This window comes from Macrosteles quadrilineatus, unplaced genomic scaffold, assembly GCF_028750875.1.
Source record: "Macrosteles quadrilineatus isolate MER2022 unplaced genomic scaffold, UCM_ALF_1.0 Scaffold_4__1_contigs__length_99947679, whole genome shotgun sequence".
NCBI classification, from domain to species: domain Eukaryota; kingdom Metazoa; phylum Arthropoda; class Insecta; order Hemiptera; family Cicadellidae; genus Macrosteles; species Macrosteles quadrilineatus.
In genome coordinates, this window is record NW_026542597.1 from 73,545,027 (window position 1) to 73,565,815 (window position 20,789).

The 20,789-nt window shown below is 34.3% G+C and overlaps 1 protein-coding gene across 6 annotated transcripts in view; it reads left to right on the top strand.

The window, feature by feature from the left end:
• LOC128992334 (tyrosine-protein phosphatase non-receptor type 11-like) overlaps nucleotides 1-19,415 on the top strand; it is a 139,174-nt gene extending 119,759 nt beyond the window's left edge. For 4 of the 6 annotated variants that reach the window (XM_054415867.1, XM_054415870.1, XM_054415871.1 and 1 more), the window contains 10 exons: nucleotides 1,405-1,567; nucleotides 7,910-8,086; nucleotides 10,820-10,967; nucleotides 11,860-11,939; nucleotides 12,617-12,763; nucleotides 13,458-13,619; nucleotides 14,663-14,846; nucleotides 15,893-16,044; nucleotides 16,436-16,605; nucleotides 18,591-19,415. In XM_054415867.1, coding sequence (XP_054271842.1) covers nucleotides 1,405-1,567; nucleotides 7,910-8,086; nucleotides 10,820-10,967; nucleotides 11,860-11,939; nucleotides 12,617-12,763; nucleotides 13,458-13,619; nucleotides 14,663-14,846; nucleotides 15,893-16,044; nucleotides 16,436-16,605; nucleotides 18,591-18,726 — 1,519 coding nt within the window. In that variant the 3' untranslated portion in view covers nucleotides 18,727-19,415. Of the gene's footprint in view, nucleotides 1-1,404; nucleotides 1,568-7,909; nucleotides 8,087-10,819; nucleotides 10,968-11,859; nucleotides 11,940-12,616; nucleotides 12,764-13,457; nucleotides 13,620-14,662; nucleotides 14,847-15,892; nucleotides 16,045-16,435; nucleotides 16,606-17,630; nucleotides 17,749-18,590 lie in introns of all 6 variants that reach the window. The other 2 variants (XR_008490708.1, XM_054415868.1) reach the window with 2 other exon arrangements.
• The last annotated feature ends 1,374 nt before the right edge of the window (nucleotides 19,416-20,789 follow it).

Sequence of the window (20,789 nt, forward strand, 5' to 3'; positions counted from 1 at the left end):
GCACGTCTTCCAAAACTTTAGATTTATCTACTGAACTTTTGTCAACTATTGCAAGATAGTAATACGTATATTTTTCAAGTTGTGATTAATATTTTGTGAAGAAGAACAATGTCCATTTTAATTTAAATTGACGTTTTTTATTCGCCTTTCTATTGCTGGATATTTTAATCAAATAGAAAAACTCATCATGTCAATTGTATCCATCCCTCCTGTATATTTGACTTATCCCTCAGAAGATAAATACCTACTTCAATACCTATCATTTAATACATTTATTTTATTAATTCATATAACTTGCACTGCCAAATAAAATTAATCAATATGCCATCAGTCGCATCTATATCGATGCGATCGAATGTCGTTTTGATTTCAACGCTATAGTATATTGTTTTATAAAAAAATAAAAAATAAATTGATTTTAAACAAGAATTGAAACAGCATGAACAATAGGTTCAATCAACCTAAGCGATTCAGTTTCCACATGAAGACCGGCGAAGTGGTTATTTCCGGTCGGTATGTCAATATCCGGTGCGACGTGACGTCATCACATGTGAGGGAATGTGATGGATGTGACAGCACGATGTGATGGGTAGATAAGATTGTAATAAAGTGCCAGCTGATGCTTATTGGCACACAACTTGTACGAGGGCTCGTGTGTAATTAAGATTGGATAAAACATTTTTTTAATTTTTTTTATTTAACTATTTATTTTAATTTTCTTCGGATTATTCCAATTTAACTGTAGGTGAATTCACAAATTTTAATTTCTCGTTTTCGCAACAAAAATTACAAATGATTCAGTTGAGAATTCCTAGACCTACAGAGTATAGTTGAAATAATCAGCACCGATTGCAATATTTCAATTTTACTCTAATGCTATTGCTGTTTTAATACATCTTCTGTTCATGATAATGCTTAATACTAACCACCTATTACATTAAATTATCAGCACTTATTCTCATTTAGCTTTTTTTCCTTTGAATAACGTTTTTTAGTTGTTTCCCTCTCCCCACTAAAAAAGGACGATATTTGATAAGAGTATGGCCCATACCCAACATGTCGATTTAAAAACACAGCACTTATTGCTATTAGTCTTTTTACTGGACTATGCTGATGATTTGTTAACCATTGGCATAAAAATGGGATTTTAAATTTGTAGTTATTTTTGTAAAATCAATTTAAAAAAATGGAAATTGCTTTAGGGTCAATTTCTACTATTCTTATCTGATCTCCTGGTTTAATTCATAGTTTAATGTGACAAACAAATCTCAAACAACAATTAAAAAAAGTGTGAAGACAACAGACTCTAAACTTCCAAGAACATTTTGCTTACGGTCTGACTATTGAGAACTATTGATAGGTCCCACTAGATGTGAATCTCACCGTAGTCTCGTCTGTTCACAGGTGGTTCCACGGACATTTGTCGGGCAAGGAGGCTGAGAAGCTAATACTGGAGAAAGGCAAGAACGGCAGTTTCCTAGTCCGCGAGTCTCAGAGCAAGCCCGGAGACTATGTATTGTCTGTCCGGACAGATGACAAGGTCACCCATGTTATGATCAGGTGTCAGGTCAGTAAAGGTTACACTTCAGAATCCATCTTAAGCTGTAGGTTCACTTGTCAAGTGTAAACTAAGTCTCTAAGGTTTGGAGAACTATCTCTGTGTTAAAGATCTATCTAACCCAGGGTGACAACTGACAAGTTTACTGAAGTTAGAGAGATATGTGAGCAGCTAGGCATATTATATCCCCAATAAATGTGTGAAGGATTGTGTAAAATGTCATTGATTTTAATTTAAATCCATTCAAGTTAAAGATATTTTTCACAAAAAAAAAACTAACAGATAACTTTCATTTTCCCTCCTCCGAAAATCAAAAAACAATGGGAAAGTGATTTTTTTATAATTAATTAGGTTATGCGTCAAAACAAAGAGATATTTTTAAGTTCATTTACTTGCACTCATAACTTTTTAATTGTCAACCGATGCTTTTTGCTTGTGTCTATGCCGTACATAATTTTTTCAATGAAGTAAATTCCAACCCTTTTAAGGGAAACCTGTAAAAACCCATTAAAATTTTGTGTATATGCCGGGAATTTAACCCCTGCCTCCCGCAACAAAGTGTGACTCGCTAACCACTCGGCTAGCAACACACCAAAATGCTTACTGAAATTCAAGAAGTATTTACAATTGCAACAGACAAATTAGACTTTAAAAATGATTCCTGTAACAAAATTCATAATTTTTTTATAAGATACATTCAGTCTCACAAAAGCACTTTGATAATTTCAAATTATTTCTTTTATCTAACTACCCATGATCCATCTGGCACAGTCATTGTAATGAATTCATATGGGAAATGTAAAATCTTGTGAGTCAGGTCTGAACCAGTCTGAACTAGCCCTATCAGAGGTGACCAGTTTTCTTCTGGTAATCAACCATGCTGATACAAACAAGATAAGCTTATCATATTCATCATAGGTGTGACATGTATGTAAGTTCTATGAGTAATGCAAACTTTGCAGAATTTCCTTGAACTGTTAAATTCAAAGATTTTTAAAGGTTTTGGGTTACTTTTATCTATCACACTAGTTGAACTTGCAACATGATAATGGGGAGTAAAATAGAGAATTCTAAAATCTGTTAAAAAGAAGAATAGGTAATGCTGATGCTTGTTCTGAATGGTTGAACAAGGGTTAAATTAAACCACAGTGTTTAAGTTTACACCTTGTAGCAGAGCTAATTACCAAAATGTTAATATTGTTCAATTATTGCCCAGTTACTATCGCTGGCCCTGACTTCAGATAAACAACAATTGAAACAATGATCCTAAAGCGGCGTTACAGTATTTGTCTTAACGTTTTTATTTAGATTTCACTTTAAGTTTAAGACTTTACTCTAGTTTATTTTTATATATTTCCGGTTATTTTTGCTATCTAAAACTAAACCTATTTTAGACTTTTTTATGTTTTATTTAAATTTTTAGTAACATTTGCATGAATTATTGTATCACAAGTAGAAAAGTAATGTCTGAACCAATCATTTGAAGCAAAGTAGATTTAAATACATTAAGTTTTAGATGGTTGAAATACCCTTGATTTAAGAGCTGTTTAATTTGACAGTTATCAAGAGGTCCTTGGTTGTGAAGTCATTATCCTTGATACATCACATCGCATTGATTGTTGTTGCAAAGTCTATCTCATCTGAGGTCTTGTTTCTTGTACATTGCCTCTGTATTGGAAGAGATCCAAAGGAAGCTTAATTTGTTAGAAATGTCCAGGAGGTAGCAAAAAGTCATTGAATACACTTCTAATTAGTTGTGTTGTTATCGTCTAGTTTTTAAAAGCTTTTGGGGTTTTCCTATATTGAATAGTGTTCCATGTATGTTAAATAAACTTCATTAAAGATCCAACAGTACTCTGATATAGAGTAGAGTCCTTTACTGAGAGATAAGTCCTTATGTTTTTTTGATTGTTGTGGATCTAACATTTAAAGCGGGGTCCAGACAACTGGAACACAACATTGTCACTAAGCAAAAGTGATTGGTGCTTCACGGGATTTGAACCCAAGTTTCCCAGATAAGAGTGCTGGAAAATATACAAAATCTATGAATTCGAAAAAAGTATCACCCTGTCAAGATTGTGACAACAAACTTGAAAATAAAAAAAATCATAGATACCTGATCTACTTTTTCCAAATTAAAACTCCAATAGATGTTTGGCTGATCAAGGTGATCGCTGAGGCTAGAAACATCAAGGTCAAGAATAGTGAGTGATGTTCTTAACAGAATCCACCCACAATGAAAGGCTCCGGTGAAAGGTCAGAAAGGTTTACAGCCACTTGATGACACACTTAGTGGAACACTCTCCAAGCTAATTACAAGGGGATAAATACAAAGCTGTACTTACAAGTCGAGGGCGGACAATTGGGCACTTCGCTGAGCAAGAAAGTAACTGGACTGTATAAGGAAACTAGTATCGTTGCTAGAGTTGATAGAATTTTAAAAATGTTTCAAGTGTAGAGGATCATTTTGTTTTTGAGAGAAGACAAGGTTGGCAATTATTGAGAAGACATAATTGTGCTTGAATCGGGTGTTTGAATGTATGTTTAAGGATTTTATGGATTCATACTAAAATTATAGGTTTCTTCCTAAATAAGTAGATCCAGCAAGAATATATCTTACCTCAACTCCTTATCATTGAAACTTCTTTTGGTTTTCTGTCTCACTGACAATGCCTTTCCACTCACTTCTATCTTCTGTTGCTTGAAGGGTAGTGCCTAAACCATCAATTTTCAACATTGTCGTCATTTCTGGGCATAACGCACATTAGATGTGTTGCTTGCCAAGTAGCTAGCGTCCAGTTCCAGACCTCGGTGGAGGAGTGACAGGCTCAATCCCCGTCATACTTAAACAAGAAGTTAAAGAGGTTGGAACTCTTTTCTTAATAGTATTTGAGTTGTTTTCATAATGTCAATGATGCAGACACAAAATCTTTGATCATCCAACACTTCAATTCAACCACCCAACAAAAACTGTTTGCGAAAACATCCAACAACATCTAAAAGACTAACTAGTTTGAAATCACAAAATAACAAGCGCCTCAACAAAAAGGGTCCCAAGGACTTTCAGCATAATGGCACAATGATGGAGGGCAGAGTAAGGCAAACCTTTAGTGTGACAGTGTGTTATTAGTGTCTGGACAATGGGGGTAAAGTCAAGGTCCGAAACTGGTGTTAATGGTGCTTCTTGGGCTAATGATACTGCTCAAGGACAGCCGATGTGCTGAAGAGTGATGGTGTTGGTAGATTTTGATTGATAAGGTTTTCGTACCTGAGTTTCTGGAATTTCCAAGTGTTATGAAATTAATCATGAGAGAAATCCGTTTGGAATATCGCTAAGAAACATTATGTTATTATCAGCTAAAAAGTTCTCAATCTTGTAGGTAGTAAAAGGCTCACTCAGCTGGTGGAGTAGTTAAAGCAAAGGCCTTAGGTCCTGGGGAGCCAGGTTCAAATCTTGTAGTTCACAAACATAGTTTAGTTTTGCGATATCCTCGATTTGGTGGCCACCTTAAGCTTTAGATTTACCTATGGAGAAAACAGTGTTGGTTTTGTAGTTGATGACAACTTTATCTGTATCGGAGAATTCCCTTTGACATGAAAAACCTTACAATACAAAAAAAGTTAGCGGAACCATATATTTCCCTGATTTAAAGCTTTGGAAATTTTCTTACAAATAACAAGGGTGAAATTCAACTAACAAAATTATACTTGCATTGCAATTCTAATTTGTTTAGATGTAGCTAAAGAGTAAGTATAATTTTATTCAGGAACCAAGTCAGCATCCTCCGTTTGCAATCCCAAATAATTTACCATTGTATCATGTAGTTGATCAGCCCTAATTACTGTAAAAATTAGAGATCTGAGAAAATATAGGTGAAGTTTTAGTTACATAAAATCTCTTACAAGATTGAATAATTATAGGCTTCATGAGAATAATTCTTTCCATGAAACTAGGATGCAAGACAAATTAGCTTGGTTACATGAACAAAAAAAAACCTGCTGGTTAAGTGCAATTAATTTTTTACCCTGCAGTATTAAAACTAGTTCTAGTTAGTCAGTGTTCTTATAGTCTCTACCTAGTGAAAGCAGTTTGAGATTTTATCTTTGTAGTTGGTGCTTTTGGCCTCTAAGTTGTTTACAAACACTTAAACCGTTGGATTGATATAAATGTTGGATCAGACTGAATGTGTCTATTGATTTTATTAATGAGTCCTTGAAGACTTCCTGAAATCAGAGTCTATGCTGTTATAAGATCGACCTTCCCCCCTCCACCCCTTTGACCAGTCAGGAATCACTCCAGTTTCTCACCTTCCTCGTCTAAATATGGTTTGAGGTCTGGCGATGTTTGTTGATTAGAATTTTCAATTTAAATCCTCTTAGTTTGTTTACAAAATGTGTTTATCACCTGTAACATTTAAAAACAGTCTAGTTTCTTTTTGCAGTGGAGTTTTCTGTGTTGTCATTTCAAGATTATGAATAGAGTTATTTAGTTGTTTTAACACCGATTCTCCTTTGGCACTCTAAAAGGGCTTTCTACAGCTTAGTTCCTGCGAATTATCAAACAACAGTAACTTGAGGTATGTCTTTTGGAATACATTTTGCATATGTGAAATATCCAACCTGGGTTTAGGAATGAAACTAGTGCCAAAATATACAATCAAGTGTATACAAAATCCGTAAAATTATCTCTTATTCGAATTAGTTTTACCAGAAATTTATTTGCGTTACAATGCATACTTAGGTATATTCATCTACACTGTACGTAGTCTTGTTATGTTATGCACAATCAGACTTTTGGTTCCTGAAGTATACATTCCACCTCCGTGGAACCAGCTGAAGGAAATTTTGTATCCGAAACATCCTTACAAGAATTTTGGCAAATAGCAATACACTGTAATAATAAACCTCCTCGGAGTATCGTGTAGTAGGAGGCACTGACCACCGTGAGGTGAGGTGAACCTCAACGTAACGCTTTCAGCCCACATTAACATAAGTGTTGCAAGCGTTCTGCGTTGTGCTCTCAAGGTTGTTGTGATTGTCGCTGCTTACAATGCGGCATCGCACCTGTCACCACTCACTCAACCGTCACACCCACTCACGGGGAATGATGAGGAAGTAGGAGAAAAACTAGTAAAAAATTTGGATTTTGAAAATGTTGAAGGCTAATGACCAAGGTTAATTAGTGGTTTTAGGAATTAAGGTATTGGAACTGAAATTAATCGTGGAAGGTTCCTTTTTTAACAAATAACAACAAATATACATATGAGTATAAATTAACAGGTGTTATGAAATAAACTGTTCTTACAACAGTTAAAAAAAGTTCCCTAAGCACAATGCTTAAAGAATCTAGCCAATGATTAAACTCAAGACTTTATTTAAAGGGAAGGTGAGGGTGAGGGAATGACTGTTTTTAAATTATTTTCACATCAACAAATTTTCAAAAACAGTTACTAAAATTCAGTCATGTTTTATTGTAATTATCTAAACCTAGAGAAGAGGTTGTCTCTTAGGAAATCTTCTTTTCAAACCGATTCATACAACTGTAATTAGGTTTAGATAATTACAATAAAACGTGAGCAAATTTCAGTAACCGTTTTTGAAAATTTCTTGATGTGAAAATTATTTTAAAATGTTGTTATAAAAAATTGAGCAGTCATTCCCTCACCCTCAACTTCCCTTTAAATAAAGTCTTGAGTTTAATCATTGGCTAGATTTTTTAAGCATTGTGCTTAAAGAACTTTTTTTTAACTGTTGTGAGAACAGTTTATTTTATAGCACTTGTTAATTTATACTCATGTGTTTATTTGTTATTATTGTTAAAAAAGGTAAATAAAGTTGGTTGGTTTTGAGTTATTTACACAAAACCGAGCATTAATTTAATTTCAAGTAAATAAGTAGACTAACGTTTAAAATGTTCTCATGGCATCATTTATCCAATCAGTACTGAATTTTTTATGCACATTGTCAACTGATCTTTTAAGACACAGTTTGTTGTCCCAAATTATATTTAGAGGAGTAAGTTTTTAATTTTGTTATCAATGAATTCATTTTGATTGATTAGTAAAGAAATTTATTTGTTTTAATTTGGACAAAACATGGTCACGTATTGTGGAGTCTTGATCATGTTACAACACAACAATAAACTTGTGGCCTGGGTATTGAGTGTCATCTTCAGGACGATTAGACTCATAAAGAGTGAAGTTTAAAAACATGGAACTTCAGTGTGCCAGAGTAAAAACTTCTCAGAAAGTATAACACTTTCTAAAATCTTGGTTTCCACAAATAAAAAAGACGACAATGAAACCAATACATTAGTAATACACGAAGAATCAATGATAATGTTTGTTGCAGGATAATAAGTACGACGTGGGAGGAGGAGAGAAGTTTGATAGTTTGTCGGAACTCATCGAGCACTACAAACGCAACCCGATGGTGGAGACGAGCGGAACAGTGGTGCATTTGAAGCAGCCCTTCAACGCCACGCGGATCAACGCTAGCGGCATCGACCATAGGGTCAAGGAGCTGCAGGTTAGAAATGCTTATCTAAGACAACTTTTTGGAATAGGCTACTTCCAATTTTTAAATTTGAACTTGGTAAAGTTACCTCAAGATTTTACTCTAGAATCTAGATACAGTAAATTCCCTCTTGTTTGAATTGACACTTTGGTCAGCCAGTTACAGGTGACTCATACACTTGCACACATATGTCACTTCCTTTATAACTATGTAAACGAACAAGCTGCAATATCTTTAAATAGACGGTCCGTTCACTATTCAGTACTTTGGTCTTATATTGGTACTAGCCAGTCCGACAATTATTGACAGCCATCCATCTTGTTATTATTAATCGAGGATTAGTTACTCTAGCCTAGTGAGTTACTCTTTTATGTTGACTTGTGATTAATTTACTAATATTCCACTCACAATATGGGGTTTTGAAACGTATCCATTATTTTTTGTATTTATTTCTGCTATTCTACTTGCTATGCTCTATTTAGTCTTTTTTGTTCGTTTAAGAATATGTTCCCAAAGTACTGGTATGTAAACAAGAGAGGATCTACTGTACGGTATGTGAAAAATCTGTTTATGATTCAAATCACTTCAAAATCTATTCATAAAGTTTCCACTGTCGTGGTTTTTGGGGGAAGACCCGTGTGACATCACTAACATGATGTGCTGACCTTTTTGCCAGGTTGCAGACAGATTGCCTTCTAAAAATAGGAATAGCTTTTATACATTCATAAAACATGCAATAATAGGTTCAATTTTAAATTGTAAAGTTTCCAAAATCAGAAAGCATTAACAATTCAAACTAATGTGTTAAAAATTACACTCAACTAGAAGCAAATGTCATTTAAAAGAATTATCTATCTGTCAGTGATTTTAGTGTTGCAAGCCTTTAGCATGCTTGTGAGCGTAAAGATAATGACATCGTAAAATTTATAGGTTTGATGATAAAGTGTTAGGAATGTGTAGACTTGCCCTGAAACTTGTTTAGTTATGCATTATCTGTTTTCCTGAAAACTGAACATGCAAGTTCTTTGTGGTTGTAAATTCACAGCATGACTTTGATAAATTCAGTGTTTCCTCGCCAATTTCCAGTTGAGTGAGACTTTGTGAACAGTGTTACCAAAATTAGTAAAATGCTTAACGCCTTTTGTAAGGTTGCCTCGAGATTGTATAGGATTAGAAACTTGGTATGTGTGAATAATTTTGTTTGCTTTTATTTAATGACTGCTAAATTTTATTTCAACTTGTGAAATTCTATATTGATGTAAATTTTAATTGATCTGATTTTACAAAAAGAGCTTGGCAGCCTCTTTTAAAACTTGCATTTTCCCGTTCTCATAGGATGAAATGAAAAATAATCTTAAATAGATAGATGTTTCTCAAAATTAAGTTATACTCTCTGAGGCCATTGTATTACTTGATGAAATCACCAATCAAGATTCTTGTCTATTGCCTATTGTCTAAGTGTAGTGGAAAGTCTTGAACTTGCAAAGAAAAAGAATTTAAAACTCACAAGCTGTAAAAAATTATTATTTTGTAAGTAATATAACACAATAATCATCAACTAAAATAGGTATAATATAACTTCCACAACTCCACAAGGAAATTAAATTGGTTCTAATCTTGCTTAAATTTGCAAATCTTTAAAAATGTGATTTTCAAAAACTAAAGTGTCAATATTCTTCATTAATTTGTTTATGGCTTGAGGTATGATTCTTCTGCATATAAAATTTTTGGATCTAAGCATTAAAACACACTACTACTACTACTACCGTACTTGTACTATTTTAACGCGTTTGTCCTAAAACCTTTTTCTGGCTGGTAAATTCACTAAAATGTTTTCACTCTATGCAAATTGATTGAAAAACAAAACAAACCGAAATGTCATGTAAGTTTTACTGTAGGAATCTAGGATGAATTTGCCAGTCAACCTAAATTGTGGTATTTAGGACTGACACAAATAGTATTGTTCCATCTCATGATGTTTAGAGTGCCAATTAATCTGACAGCAGCTGTTTCTAGGGGTCATTTCCAACAATGTTCAAAACTAAGAACCATGTCATTTAAAAAAGGAACAGATAATTTATGCGATATGGATTTGGGAAGAAAGCCAAAGTTGTAATGCCAAAACCGTAAACTAACTATCTTATTGTTGAAGTAGCATAATTTTTGTAACTTTTTTTAGAAGTATGAATGGATATTTTCATTTACTCATCTAAGTAGTTATTCAATTGACTTGTGCAAGTTAGTTTTACAGTTTTGTAAGTACGAGGAAACTTGCTGAAAATCTAAATAGCTTTTTTCCATCCGTTACATACATACTCTGCCTTGGGTTTATATTGTTTGCACAGTATTTTAATTTTGAATTTTCAATGTATTGTTCTCACATAAAAACTGTTACATTTTTTATGAAAGATTTGTTTAGTTTGTTTTAATCTCACATCAACTAAGTTAGTGTTGTATCAAAAACCATGGAAGAAAAATATTTTTGAAAAAAGCACACACTGCGAGTAGTTCATTTAACTATAAAGAATTTACTACAGCTGACTATGATTGTTAAATGTATTTAGTATCCAAAAAGCAATAATAAAACCCACTGTAATATAACTAACCTAAAATAAGGTTAAAACAACTCTTTATCAGAATAAATAACTTGTCAAAACAGGATTTTACAGCATAAGGAGTCTCTTACTAGTCCAAAATCCATGCTCTTATCCAACGCACATTTGAAGAAGGTTTTTGTTGTTCCAGAAAGAGAATGCCCAGCTGACCGGAAAAGCAGGGTTCTGGGAAGAGTTTGAGTCGTTGCAACAACAGGAATGTAAACACCTGCTGTCTCGCAAGGAGGGACAGAAACCTGAGAACAGAAACAAGAACAGATACAAGAATATCCTTCCATGTAAGTATACCTGCATGCTGCATTACTGTCAGTAAAGATGGATGTAACCTACAAGATGTTTTTCTAAACGTTAAGTTTGCCATTTCAACAAATTGTAGCCTTAAACTCTTGTGATAACCGTGTATAAAATGTTAAATACACTTTTAATTTTTTTTTTTTTTTTGGAGTTTATATGATTTTGCTTGGTTTTCTAAAGAGCTGTTCAGGTTACAACCTAGGGTGGCAAATTTTTGGGTCAGTAAATATGTTTGTACTAGCTTTGCTTTTTTATAACTAACCTGAAGAGTGAAAACAATTTGTAAACTCAAACTCCTTACCTACGGTTGTACCTCATATTGTTTGTTATAAACAAAATGGTGTTAAATAGGTTTTTTGCAAGCACAAAATAAATTATCAGAGCTTGGGTCACGTCAAAACAAAATAAATAAATATATTGTTGATTTTATTTTTATGTGTCTACTTGTACAGGAAACAGTAAATTTCCCTACTGAGGAAACCTATTTTTTCATAAAAAGATATACAAGGCCGTAAAATTGATTACTATGTAATAAATCTTTCATGTCATGAATTTTTAATATCTTGTAGTATGTTGAATACACAAACTTTCAAATATAGGTATATAGGTATGTAGGTGTATTATTTCTTGAATCTGATTCATGAGTAAAGAACGCAGCCAGGTGGTATCAATCAAACAGCGCTAGTTTGTCGTTTAAGGATGAAAAGTAGAGTAGGGTAGGGAGACATAATTAATAACTTTGCTTAAAGTATTATTATTTGGTTGATGATTTCCAAATATTTGTGGCCCCTTATCAACCATTTTCCTCATATTGTTTATAGGTTATTAATTCTCTTTTAAGTTTCTTTCAAATTTAACATCTGTAATTGTTTACAGTTGACCATACAAGAGTGAAGCTGAGAGATGTCGATCCTAACACTCCAGGGTCAGACTACATCAACGCCAATTACATCAAGGTATTTTTACAATATGTTTTTTTTTTTATTTAATCATTGTTATAGTTTTGAACGATTAATTTCCTAACAGCCTTGGTTAGTATTAACCACAGTATTTACTTCCAAGCAAATAAAGGTAAATTCTGCTATTGAATGCAAATATAACCATGTGGTAGGTCTACCTACTGGGCGTTTTGATGTATATAATTAAAAATTAGTGTGTTTAATGAGAATGGTCTGTATTGTAACCATCATGCAGTACGAAGGTTCTAATTTAATGTTATAGCTGAAGCTTACAACCATTGTCATAAGTCTTTGTTGTGGTATGGAACTAAATCACAATGGTTTGATTAACTCTTGTCTGGCTAATTAATACATTAAAAATTCCCAGTTAATTTTAAAACATAAATCACAGAGATATTGTAAAATTCAGAAATTTTGGTCTCTGCAAACACTATATTTTGATCGGCTTGAAAATCCAAACGCTCACATACCTCTAAAGTAAATGACACAACCCACGCTCCCGGACCTACTTGAAAATTTCGTCGAAGACCTGCAGACCCCTACATCCTTTTATTATTTGTATTTTTTAAAAGACAGTGAATTCTCCCTTATAGACACAAGAGAAGAGTGGTGAATTGTAATGTGTTCAAAAGACAAATAAAGATTCTTATTTTCATTCTTATGTCTGTCTACAGACGGAAGAGGACAGTGAGTGGCCTCAGAGAGTGTACCTCGCCACTCAAGGCTGTCTGCCAGCTACAACCCCTCACTTCTGGCAGATGGTGGTCCAGGAGAACACCAGAGTCATCGTCATGACCACCAAGGAGATGGAACGTGGCAAGGTAGTTGACCCTCTGTACTGTACGATAGAGTTTACTCAGTGATAGAGCTCTCTGAGAGTGGATTCTACTTATAAATAGTGTAATAAAAGGAAGGCTTATCCTCAATGGAATGTTCTTCATAAGCTTTTGTACACTGCGCGTTGACACACACATAACTTATCTGTGAGAAGTCAAAACAACCTGAATAGTAGACACAAGGTTTACCTACATTACACTAGCGCCTTCAGTATCAGAATTTGATTTTTCAATCTTGGCAAATTCAAATGGTAGATGTTTTAGTTAGTAGATCTAAAATAACCAGTTTCATGCCCATAAATGAAAAATAAATAACCTTTTTATTACTGTAATTTAGTATTGGAATAGCAACAGTGCTAGGTAAATATTATCCTATCAAATAGTGTTGCTTATGTTACTTTATTATAATATGTTTAAAGGCCATTGTAAATTTTTATATTTTCCCAGGTTCTTTATGTCAACCTTTCAAAAAACATCATTTATTCTAAGCTCATAGCAAATAGCACCAGAATTCAGAAATTATTGCGATAGGGATTGAGCCAGCAACTCCAGATTTGAATGCAAGCCCTATAATTGCACTATAGATTCCAATGATGGAGGATTTAGGAATTTTGAGTCCATAGTTCTAGCTGTGACGAGTGTTCAAGAGCTAACTTCAACTTGTGAACTCTTTTCTCAGAACAAATGTGCGAGATATTGGCCAGAGGAAGGTGAGTCCAAGGAGTATGACCAGGTGACAGTGAAGAACCTCTCACAATCCTCCACGGCAGACTACACTCTGCGGGAGTTCCTGGTCACATACCAGGAGGAAGACAGGGTCGTCTATCACTACCACTTCCAGGTAACTTGCGTCTTGGTTGATCTAAAACAAAAACAGTACCACAGAGAAGTAACGTGCAGAGGAAACTTGATTGTGGGACATCATTGTGCCTTGAGCTCTAGTATGTTGTGCTGGAAATATACTTGTGACAAGCTAGGAAGAACCTGAGTGGCAAGCACTGGGTAGAAATTCCTATCGCAAAGGGCACAGGGTCTTTCTCCACTGTGAAGGTTGTAGTACATGATGGCGAGAGGACAATGTTGGACTTTGCCACTTTAAGTGTACAATTGAAGGTTTTTTTCTGTACCTAATTTCTCTGTGGTATCTTCTAGATGGCATTAACAGTATCGCCAGTTTGTCAGTTGCCTTACATTTTATCAACTGTAGATACATGTATCTTAACTTAAGAATTTCCATAGCCAAACACCAATATGAATGGTATTATGACACAATAGAATTACCTGGATACACTCTTAACAAAATATGTGACTGTATAAACAGAGTACATGAAGTTAAGAAATAGTAGTTTTTTGCTATAGTAGAGCAAATTCGGCCATTTTTAATACTGTTTTGTGGCACCATTTTGGAACATTAACCTTATAACTGCCCAGTGCCTGTGTAATGGCCATGCATTCTTTCATTCTAATGAGTACCGTACCTTGCTATTAGGCTAAATGTGCTATCATTAAAAAACTTCAATGCAGAAAAAATTGAAAAATCCTCCAATTTTGTCCAACTCGTAACATTTATTAGAATTAGTAGTGAATACTTTTCAGAAATAAATTTCTTGGCTGATTTTATTCTTTTTAGCCTTACTTTTCCCTTCCTAGTAGGCCAGTTGTGTGGAATTTATCAAGCATAACAAGAGGTGAGCAGATACAATAAAAGAAAATTTTTTTGGTGGCACTGGATCACAAATATCTGATAACCCTGCTTTGGTTTTGTATCGCACCCTATCGACTAAGCCACTGAATTACTTCTGCCACTTATTTCCCCTACAGGTTAGCTTTTGAAACTGAAATTCTCTCATCCTCATGACTTATTCTAACATGATATCTGTGTAGGCATGGCCAGACCACGGTGTGCCAGCTGACCCAGGCTGTGTGTTGAACTTCCTGCACGATGTCAACGCCAGACAGGAGAGTATACCTGGCGCAGGCCCTGTACTGGTCCACTGCAGCGCAGGCATCGGTCGTACCGGGACGTTCATCGTCATAGACATGATCCTTGACCAGATCAAGCGTCAGGGTAAGGAAAATAAACCACCACACTGATTGATTATAATGACAGTTCAAGCAGAAAACTGTGAATAGTTTATTCAATAAAATCTTTCCATCTCGTCTGATGGGTGATGGTATCTTGATTACTTGTGATAAACAGGAAGAACAAAATTACTAGTTTTGTGAATAGAATTGATTATACATTGGTTAAGGATGTAAACTAGGGCGACAGAACTTTAAACTGAATTTAAGTGAATTCGATTTGTAGGTAAACTCAATTTCATGTTCAGTACAGGTCACATTGGAGGTAGTTTTACTATTGTCATTTCGGGAAACATAACCTTTGTCCTTTACTGTAATGCTAGTTGCATCAACTGTCCTTGTTGCTGCCCTTGTGTGGGCGCTCATGAGAGCATTTTACCATGGATAAATCATACTCCCTTAGTAGATTAGTCATCCTAATGGAACAGCTGAAGCCAATTTTATTGTTAGTTCTGTACGTCCAACTATAGAGGTTATGTTTTGTTTACAATTTGTTTCTTGTTATTGCAGTCATTTAAAACCTCGTTTAACCTAATAAAACGATATAATCATAAACAATAACTGGTCTCCCAGTTATATAACCAAATAGAAAAGCACAAATCATGAAAATAACCCTAAAATAATAGAAACTAAATTTTGTGTACACTAGCGATCAGTGTGGACGTACATGAACTAGACGCAAAAAACAAGCTTCAAAATTTACAATGGGATGAGGAGTCTACTTGTGTGGCTTAGTCTATGATTTTACTTATTTTTGTACCTTCATGTTTTTTTTTTTGAGATTTTGACTTATTTGAATGTTTTTAGAACAGTCAAAATTAGTTAGTAAAAGTTTAAGAAAAAACAAAAAAGTTAAAGAGTTTGCAGGTCTTGGCGATTTAAGAATAGCTCACTGAGATTCTGTTGAAATACTCTACATGGGTTATGTTCGTCATATAATGCACAGTAAATGTGGAACGGAGGTTAGCTGCAGTACTTTATCACTATTAGCATTTCCTAGGCTGTGTATCTTGATCACCTCCATTGCTGTAGGTCTAGACTGTGAGATAGACATCCAGAGGACCATACAGATGGTGAGGTCCCAGAGGTCAGGCATGGTCCAGACAGAGGCACAGTACAAGTTTGTCTATCTGGCTGTGCAACACTACATACAGACTGTGTCTCAGCGGATGCAAGCCGAACAGGTAAGTTATCAAAAAAATGGCTGTGACTTAAAATCTAGACAGAGAACAGTGTCACCTAAATCTAGGCATTAAAAGTATCACAAAAAAATAACATAAGAAAAAATAACGAATTTTCTCTGGGAGGTCCCCTGGATTCCCTCATTATTCTTGAAGGGTATGGTCTTCTAAAAATGCAGAAAAGGGTCAAGAATTTAAAACTAAACTGGACATTAATTTGCCGTTACTGTAGAAAAATATGATTTCAACCAAAGTAGGCGATTCAGAAAACTGATTATTCTGTGGGAACAGCTTATTTCACCCTTCTGTTTCCCGTGTTTGACTTGTGACTTATTTTACTTTTGACCTCTGACATTTAATGTTTGACTCCTGACATGTTCCACGTTTGTCGCAGAAGAGCCTTCAGCTGGGTCGTGAGTACACCAATATCAGGTACAGCAGTGAAGTGAGCGTTTCGCCGACCATGACGTTGTCGCGCAGCACCACGTCACTTACAACGCCCGTAGCACACAGCTGTCGTGTGACGCAGCCCACGCGAGCTGCCAGCGACGTGCACCTGCCCAGGTATACATCTACGCTACAATGTCGGCCGACCAACCTTGCTTACTACGCCTCCCATCTATTGGATTGATTCAAATTCTACATCTCATTTTATTAATTTTTCCATTTCGTTGGGATCTTTTAGGTTTTGCATACTTCTTACAGTTATCACTTTTAAGAATCTAAAAATATAATACGTACTTTCTAAATTTTAGATTAAATCTTCTGTTAAAGTCTGGTCTGTTAAGGTGTTTTCTTAATTTACAGAAATTAAATTTTAAAAAGTATGACACAAACCACAGACACAAAAAAAAACAGATAACTAGTTGTTAAGATTGACAATCTCATCAAATTATAACGAATCTTGATAAATCATCCCAACTTGTGTGACAATTTTTCAACGACTAGCTATAGTTCTTTTGAAAGTTAGTAACATTTTAATTAGTATATTATTAGGTAAATACATATTGAATTTAGTAATTAATTCCCTCCTGAATAAATACTACCAAATATTTTATTCAGAAACATTTGTTTGGATTACAAATTGACCTTTAGATAAATTTTAACTTTAAAACCTATTCAATATATATTTCTGGTTAAAAACATTTATGTTTGTTTAAAATGTCAATCATAATTTATAATTTTATGACTTTTATAAAACGGTAAAAAAAATTAAAAAAATAAAATCTTACTAAAAGAGAAACTCTAGTAACAGCCCAAATTTGGTTAAGAATATTTTACTAAAAAACTGTACATCATTGTTCCTAACGTAAACCTTACTAATAATGATTAAAGTGTTCCAAAATAGGGGATCTCACAGTTTTAAATTACCCCCAATTAGGGACATCTAACAGTTTATAGATTGAAAACTGGGATAGTAGGCCTACGGTGCTCTAAAATCGATCCAAATAACATTGAATATGCTCAACATTTTTTGTAAATCCGTCATAGATGGAGGGTTGAGGCAGTAAGGAATGTTGTCGGCTGGTGCACCTTTTGTTTGTTTGCTCACCCTGTCTTCCAGGTTCTAGACTGTATTTGTTGTACAGGAAGGGCTCAATATTCTTGGAGTTTCTAATAGAAGTCTGATCATTGTTTTTGTATCCTTCGCTCCACACTGCCACCTCATCTCGAGAGTTCCCAATTTTATTCTCACCCATGGAAAAAGTAAGTATCTTTTGTACAGATGCGTTGACATTTTTAGATTTAAGGTGGAATGCATTGGAGTTGGGTCTGCATAAGTTTAGTTTAATTTTATTTATTTTATTATTATTTTTTATTATTTTTTATTATTTTATTCAATGTTTAAAACTGTGTAAGACAAAGTGATAAAATCGTTTTTTTTTTTTTTGTTTTTTTTTTGTAAAAATCAAACCAATTAGATTAAAACCATAAATTTGTATTATGATTAAATAGGTGTATCATAGAAACTTTATTTAAAACTATGTAAATATGCAAATTGATATTTCAAAAAGTATCCTTCTAGTGTAATTCTTTTCTTGTTTTACACTAATAATAATTATTTTTGTTATAAAAAAGATTCATTATTTTCTCAAAGTAGTATTGAAGTTTTTCCTAAGTCTTCAGTGTTAATTTATTTGTTCTTTGAGTTTGAATAAGTTTAAAATAAATTTCTTTCAGTGATTTCCTAGACAATTACATTTGTATACCTTAAATTCTGTTATATTTTTATTTAGTTTTACAAAGTTAGGCCTTTGTAAAACTAAATAAACGTTAACTGAGTTTTTAATGTATTAATACTAGGTTTGGAATGTTTGCACTTTTGTATTATTATTGCTTTTCATAATATCAAAAAGCCAAATTTGGTTAAGAAAAAATGTACAGTAGGCGATTATTTTACAAACACAATTCTATTACAATGTTTTCAATTTTTTTAAATGTTGTATTCCAGCGTACAAACTTCTGAGTAGCAGACTGCAGAGTGCCTCAAACTTCAAATATTATAATCGTAGTTGAGATCCTCGCTACATCAGTTTGTTGTGTTTCAGACCGCCGGAAGACATTCCTCGGCAAATCTACGAGAACATACCACTGAAGGAGCGCAAGCTGTCGGCTACAGGCTACAACATCGGACCTCCACCGCCGAGCTTGGCGCCTCCCCCTCCACCTCCACGCAAGTCGTGACCCGTCGACCACCAACGTTGGTCGGGATCATATTTACCTGTAAATTGCGAGGGTTGTAATTATTGTTAATCGTCGTGCTTCTAACCACCAAGCACCTTTATGTATATAAAGAGATACTAATATATTTTTGCTCTGAAGAGCTGTGACGATGTTATAAATGTTATGTAAATAACTGTTGACGCTTTTTTGTATGCACTCGAATCGTTGGTGATAAAATTTGTTTTGATTCCAAGCTCCGTATTCCTGTTTTATACTGTTTTTTAAGTAGCACTGTAATGATCATTTTTAATATATTTTTATCAGTTTTTAACTTTTTGCACAATAATTTATATCGTATAACACCGCTTATGCTGGAGTCAAATTGTGAATGAATACAATTACAGGTGGAATTATATTGAAGGGAACAACATAACAGTTGTTCTAAATAATCTTTTAGATTTCCTTGGGTGAGAGTGGAATTGTAACTTGTGTAAAGACGTCTAGTTCCGGCTAGACTTTGTATGAGTTCATCCAAGTCATTATTTATTAAACCATCACAAAATCATAACCTGGCTTTTGTATATTCGTATAATACTTTGGTCAGTATTGTTATTTGTTGCATAATGAAATTATATTAATTTTATTGCAATTTTCATAAATGAAAGTGTATGTTATGTTACTTATTGTAATTATTAAACACATTCATGGTTGTTCTGTTTTGTTTTAATCCACATTTCCTGTAAATAACCTTTTTTGTAACTGTCAAAGGTATGAGGTAAGTAAGTTAACCTTGAAATAGAAAACCATAATACTGTATTTAAGTCTTGTTATTTTATTTTCACTACGTTTTAATTGTTGATGTGAATTAAAATAAACCTTTGTAGGGCTATTAAATCGCAATTAATGAGAAAACGAGAACCACCAAAGAACTTCTCCTAGTAAACACAGTATAACAGTTGATCACAAATGAATATATTGACTGTCAAGGTTAAGTTAGAACACATAATATGGGGATTATGAGTGGGTGTTTCGATGGCTCAATCCATGGTCCATAATGCGAGGTACTGTGGAACTAAGGCATTGATTTAGTTCTCGCCTCAGTGCTGACACCTAGGGAAATTTATCATTTCAGTTTATTTTTGTTCTGTTCCCGTTCTTTTTTTAAAGGTCAGCAACCTCTTAACCTTGAGTTTGCCGGTTCTCAAAGGCCACGGGCCTGTGCCTGGAATGTATCCAGCAAAACGAGAGGTGTGCCAGCAAAGTAAAAGAAACGACTGCATGGATAAAATATAATGGCCATCACCAGGACGCACAACCACGACAATGCTGCCATGGATTTGTAGTCCGTCTCGCTATTGACTGAGCCACCAACTTACCTTGCTTTGCTGGACATGTTCTATGCACAGTCCAAAGCCCATGTAGGCTTGCAAATTTAAGGTTATAAAATGTCTGCTAACCTTTTTAAAAATGGAAAATTCCATGTGTGGGATGGAACTTGTGATTTCACTACGATCACCGGGTATGATGATGTCTTCATAATTGCAGAATATGTTAACTATTTTTCTGTAATTGTAGTAGATGTTCATGATTTTGCTTGTTGTTCAAATTGACTAATTGACAAATTGACCTATAACGATTTAAAATCCATGTTTTAGCCCCTGAGCTGTATAATAACTAAAAATAGGCTTTACCTTCGTCACTGCAGCTCAAATTCTTGTGGTGTAACTATGTTACGGCCGTTTCGGCATTACAATGCCATCGTCAGACTACAAAAACACAAACTCAGCTGAAGTAGCGTTGTTGAAGTTTAAACACGTAACACATACGAACAATACTATACATTTAAAATATTTACAAAAACCGAACAGGCCTGTCGTACTAACGGGTGACATGTTCCCGTTCCGAGCAAAAACCACTGGAAGATTTCTATGTCGAGCCCGGTGTGGTGGCGTTATCAGTTGAACTTTGTACTCCTGGCTTCTTGTTCCTTTTCTGATTTAAAATGCTATTGAATATGAAGTGTGACTTGTACTGTAGTTTGTCGTTTAAAATTATATCGTCCAAATTATTTTCGGTGTAAGCTT